At 34.7% G+C, this 5,985-nt stretch overlaps 1 protein-coding gene across 3 annotated transcripts in view; it reads right to left on the bottom strand.

The window, feature by feature from the left end:
- usp13 (ubiquitin specific peptidase 13) overlaps nucleotides 1-5,985 on the bottom strand; it is a 37,947-nt gene that overhangs the window by 11,826 nt on the left and 20,136 nt on the right. For 2 of the 3 annotated variants that reach the window (XM_016447806.1, XM_016447807.1), the window contains exons 14-17: nucleotides 5,654-5,742; nucleotides 4,968-5,090; nucleotides 4,300-4,326; nucleotides 3,956-4,099 (exon numbers count right to left, since the gene is read on the bottom strand). In XM_016447806.1, the coding sequence (XP_016303292.1) occupies nucleotides 3,956-4,099; nucleotides 4,300-4,326; nucleotides 4,968-5,090; nucleotides 5,654-5,742 (383 nt within the window). The remainder of the gene's footprint in view (nucleotides 1-3,955; nucleotides 4,100-4,299; nucleotides 4,327-4,967; nucleotides 5,091-5,653; nucleotides 5,743-5,985) is intronic. The other variant, XM_016447809.1, reaches the window with a different exon arrangement.

Raw genomic sequence — 5,985 nt, 5'->3', positions numbered from 1 at the left:
TATATATAATATATATATATATATATATATATATATATATATATATATATATACATTATGAATACATTTTCAAATTAAAAGTTATTGTGTTGTGTAAATATCTAATCAAAGAGAAATGTATCTCTCAAGTTTCTTTTTTAATATCTGTTACCCATTTTTGCCTTGACTAATTCCTTTTTCAATTTGCAATTTTTTTTATTTTATTCGGCAACCATGCATTAAATTGATTAAAAGTGACAGTAACGATTTTTACATTGTTGCAATAAATAAATTACCAAACAAATAAATAAATATGAATTGTCTGTTTATTAATTACAAAAAAACTGAAATTATATATATAAGGCAGAGCAGATCAAAATATTTTAACTTTTTAATATAAAAAGTTAGGATTTCTGCTTTCCTTAGACTAGCCATATATCATCTCACAGTACACAGTACTGAATAATTAAGGTAAGACTAAAAAAGTCTCTGTATATTGCGCACTATATTAATAACCACTGTCAGTAGCATCTATATAGGAATAGGCCCATCTGTAGCTGTGGAGCAGACGTAAGCCACACGAGTCTAGGAGATGCAAAGCTAATGGGGTTTGGACCACTTGAGACTCTGCATGTGTGTATGTCTGATTCTGTTCGTGATCTCAGGTGGATGCTTAACTGGGGCAGGAAAGTGAGGAGAACAGAATTCCCAGCTCACAGGTGACGCTCAAGTGTGAGGACGGTGTTTACTAGCCAGAAGCACAATGATAAACAAGGATGACTAGCAAGAGACTTGAAATACAACCTTGTGTAGACTTGAATCTACTCAACTAGAACATTCTGAGTCCAATAATATAGAGCACCTTAGATCTAAATTGCATTTGGATTAATTACTTTGGCATTAATCTTTCCCCATCACTGAAAATACGCAACTCTTTACGTCACATGTATTTATCTTATAGCCTAGCTAAGTGACATGCTCCAAACATAAAATATTCCCCTGTGGCTGAAACCCAGATAATAAGCCTCACGAAGCACACCAGATTTCTGTGGCTTATTTATCTTGAATGCAGCATAAACGACAGTTAAAATATCTGTTTGCTTTAAAGGAACACTACACTATTTTTGAAAATAGGCTCATTTTCCAACTCCCCTAGAGTTAAACAGTTGAGATTTACCGTTTTCGAATCCATTCAGCCAATCTCCGGGTCTGGCGGTAGCACTTTTAGCTGTAGCTTAGCATAGATCATTGAATCTGATTAGACCGGTAGCATCTCGCTCAAAAATGACCAAAGAGTTTTTATATTTTTCCTATTTAAAACTCGACTCTTCTGTAGTTACATCATGTACTAAGACCAACGGAAAATGAAAAGTTGCGATTTTCTAGGCCAATATGGCTAGGAACTATACTCATATTCCGGCGTAATAATCAAGGAACTTTGCTGCCGTACCATGGGTGCAGCAGGTGCAATGATATTACGCAGAGCCTGAAAATAGTCCCCAGCACACTCCCTGTACAAGCAGGTGGTCACATTGGTTATGTTGACGGAAGTTAGCCTGTTTTCAGGCGCAAAATGAGCCTATTTTCAAAAATAGTGGAGTGTTCCTTTAAGCAAACGGTATGTATATTATCACAGGTCATAGGTCTGTTCTGAAAAAAAAAAAATCATCTTAGTAGAAACTATACTAATTAGGCAGATGCTTCACATGGATATGGATATGACCCAGATTACATTAAATACAGGTGAGAGTACAGTGAGAATATACATGTTTTTTCTGCCCACAATGTGTTTTGCTAAATATTTCCCATATCATGAAACATTGAAATTCAAGATACAATATTTGGTCCAGTATTTGTTTCATCACACACTGATGCAGGTTATATATTTACAAAATTCTCCTATAGAGTAATTTCTCCACAGGGAAATTAATTTTTAATGATATTAACTTTTAAAGACAAACTTGCTGTGAGCTCCGAGGTTGTTAGATAGTATACGCTTTTATTGAAGCCATCAGTTTGCATTATTTCAAATTAAGCTTAAAATAATTGTTTAAATGGGTCATATGATGCAATTTCAAGTTTTCCTTTCTCTTTGGAGTGTTACAAGCTGTTCGTGCATAGATAAGATCCCTAAAGTTGCAAAGACTAAAGTCTCAAACCCAAAGAGATATTCTTTATAAAAGTTAAGACTCGTCCACAGCCTCCTAAAACGCCTCATTTACATGTCACACAGCCTCACACGCAATGTTAGTGCATTAACTAAGGTTAACTAATGAGATTCTATTGTAAGTTGTTACCAATTGGTCTTTATAGTTCTTTTGCACTTTAATCTGTGTGAAATTATTTACTTTATACATTTTTTGTGTATTGCTTTATTGTATTTAAATGTTCAGTTTCTTTTTTTTATAAGAAAAAAGTTATTAAACCTGTTATACTTTACGACAACACTTTTTTGCAACTAAATTTCAATATCGTGATCGTGAAAATTTGATACCGTCACATGCCTAATTTGCCCACTCTTCTTTGCAGAACTGCTCAAGTTCAGTTCAATTTTATGGTGAGTGTTTGTAGACTGCAGTCTTCAAGTCATTCCACTGATTTTAAAGGGGTCATATGATGCAATTTCAAGTTTTCCTTTCTCTTTGGAGTGTTACAAGCCGTTCGTGAATAGATAAGATCCCTAAAGTTGCATAGACTAAAGTCTCAAACCCAAAGAGATATTCTTTATAAAAGTTAAGACTCGTCCATGCCCTCCTAAAATGCCTCGTTTAAACACGCCCCCACATGTCTACGTCAATGTGTGGGAAGATTTGCATAACGCCGCCCAAATGTTCACGCAAAGAAAGAAGCTTTGATTCTTGCTGTAGTATTGTTGCCACCACCGCCATGTCGTGAAGATGCTGTGTGTTTCGTTGTGAAAGCGAAACTGTCTCACGCTTGAGGTATTCGGCCAATCACAACACACTGGATAGCTGGCCAATCACAGCACACCTCGCTTTTCAGAACGATGAGCTTTGTAAAAATCGACACGTTTCAGAAAGGCGGGGCATAGAGGAGCAACAATAATGTACAGTGTGTGGAAAATAATGTGTTTTTTGAACCTTAAACCACATAAACACATTGCATTACACCAAATACACAAAATAATGTTCTTTTTAGCAACGTCATATGTCCCCTTTAACAGCAGAAATCGTGGTGAAAAATTAAATTACCCATGATGCTGTAAATAAAATTCCAATCCAATCAGAGAATCGCAGCATGTGAATCTCACCAAACCATGCCAATTTTGAATACTGTTGGGACTATACACTTCATATAGTAATATTAATATTTTTTTTCATATTCAATATTTGAATTTAAGGACTTTTGTATTATAAACAGTTGTGATACTGTGTTGATTTGCCATTTGATTTCCCATGAGGCCTAAAGCATATCAGCTGAGAATCACCTTAATAAATATTGTTGTGAAACCGTGCTTGAAAGAATGTCAACTGGATGGCTAATATGCAAATGACAGTAAGTTCATCTGAGTTAAAATTCTAAAATGTCTACAATGAAAGTGTTCCTTTCGAGGAAGCATGTAATTAGGTGACAGAGTCTTCTGCTCAATTAGACTTTCCCTCGCACTTCACTTCAAACAAAATGGCTACAACCTTTTAGCCAGTGGAGCTAAAATGGCAGACACTTGAGTGTCTTCCCATTGATTACTAGACTATGTGACCAGAGCCATTAGAATAAATAAGATGTTTAATACCATCTTAGCTGCACGTTTTAGGCCATAACAAATGTATATAATTTGCTACTTGTATATGGAAAATTTTATAGTTTCACATAATATATTTTTAAATATTACATATAACATAACCATTACTACTATTACTATTTTAAGTAATGCTTTTATATAAAATAAGGGAAGGACACAGGGGATATGCCTTTGTTCAAAACGTGTCAGTTCAGTCAAGATACGAGGCCCTACCTGGCTCTTCCATGTGTGCAATTATCCAGTTAAAGGCCATCTCTGCCCCCATATTCCCAGTGTAATACACTGCCTTCCGACAGGCTTCCAGAGGGAAACCCATCTCTGCCAGCTGCATCACGGATGATTCATCTATTTCTGGAGCTGAGGAACAGGTAAAGAGAATAGTGGCTTCAAATCAACATCAGCAGCCCTTAACTAACAATAAATACACAGAGCATTTAAAATCTTCAAGAAAAATAACTGACCATTTTACAAGACTTTTAATACTGTTCATCGAATAAGTAATTTTGTAGTGCATGCATTTTGTAATTGTGCACATTTACAATCAAAGCGGTACTTACATTCCAAAGAGTTGTTTGTTGTACTGTCTGAATACAAAAATAAGACTTAGTCAGTACAAAGCAAGGCGTTTTACAATTTGATGGGCAATTTTACAATAAAATGAGCAATTTACAATTTCAAGCTGGCTGTTTTCATTATATTTCATACAATATATTTCAACAATTTTAAACAATGGCAAAAAACTTACAACACTGACTATAAGATTTTGTTGTTTTTTAAAGACTTTTCTTATGTTCACCAAGACTGCATTTATTTTATCAAAATTTGAAAATAGTAAAAGAGTAAAAACAGTTATAATGTGAAATATGATAAATTTCAAATAATTGTTTTCATTTGTAATATATTTAAGATGTAATTTATTCTTGTTATGGCAAATCTTTTAAGTCTTCAGTGTCACATGATCCTTCAGAAAGCATTCTAATATGCCGCTTGGTGCTCAAGAAACATTTTTTGGTATTATCAATGTTGAAAATAGTTGTGCTGCTTATTTTTATGGAAACCATGATATACTTTTTCAGGATTCTGAAGAGTGATGAATAGAAAGAATTTATTTGAATCCATTGATCCATTTTATTAATCCTTCCTGAATAAATTAATTTCTATCAAAAAAATAAATAAAAAACCTTATTGACTCCAAACTTTTGAAAGGTAGTCTAAAGGTTCTCACCTCTGGTGTCTTCAGGAATGACAATAGGAGGTGTAAGGTCAGGCAGCTCCTCTTCTCCAGCCTGTAGCCCTGTGGCCCGGAGGCGATTCAAGTCCAGGAAATCAGGTATATCTACAGAAACATCTGTAGCACATAAAAAAAAAAGATTTTGAAGGCAATTTTATATATTACAAAAAAAATTTACTGTACATTGATACATTCAGAAGAGACTCTCGGAACAGATTCTGGGCATTATTTCTTTCCAAAAACCTTGCCAACATTTTGCTGACCACAGATTCCAAAAATGTCTCATGTAAAAACACAGTGCTAGAGTACCCTCTGCTGGACAAGGGAAAAGCTCTAGTATGCTGAGCAAACATAACACCTTGCAAACTGATAGTCTTTTGAGGCAAGCAATGTGATGCATTGCTCAACATGCATGACATGTGATGGTCTGAATTGCACAAGAGAGCATGTGATAGGCAGCTACAGATGACAAACAAGAACATGACATATCAATAAATCTGCTTTGACGGGAGCTGGAAGTACAGAGAATCAAAAATCCTTTCAATAGGACAGAGTAAAAATAGGATAATCCAACATTTTGTACATGAATTGCATGCTTTTGTCAACAATGTGTTAATTTATTTACAACAATTTGAAATCAAATATACAACGTCAAACTAAAAGCACTTAAAATTACACACCTAACTTTTTGGGCACCCAATCAAGCCCAAATGTGAACTTCTTTATTTGCACGACCATGTACTCTGGGAAGGATGCGAAACGAGAAGTCCTGAGGAGAGAGAAAGATATAATCTTTTAGAGCCTGCATTTATACATATATTGGGATTTACAGGGGTTTTTATATATATATATATATATATATATATATATATATATGTGTGTGTGCGTGTGTGTGTGTGTACAACAACCTATAAAAACGTAACTTTTTCAACTTGTAACTTTTACACACACACACACACACACACACACACACACACACACACATATATATATGCACCGATCGATCGGCCAG

The sequence above is a fragment of the Sinocyclocheilus anshuiensis genome, unplaced genomic scaffold (genome assembly GCF_001515605.1).
Source record: "Sinocyclocheilus anshuiensis isolate Anshui unplaced genomic scaffold, SAMN03320099.WGS_v1.1 scaffold311, whole genome shotgun sequence".
In the NCBI taxonomy this organism is placed as follows: Eukaryota; Metazoa; Chordata; class Actinopteri; order Cypriniformes; family Cyprinidae; genus Sinocyclocheilus; species Sinocyclocheilus anshuiensis.
This window is presented reverse-complemented; position numbering and strand designations above follow the sequence as displayed.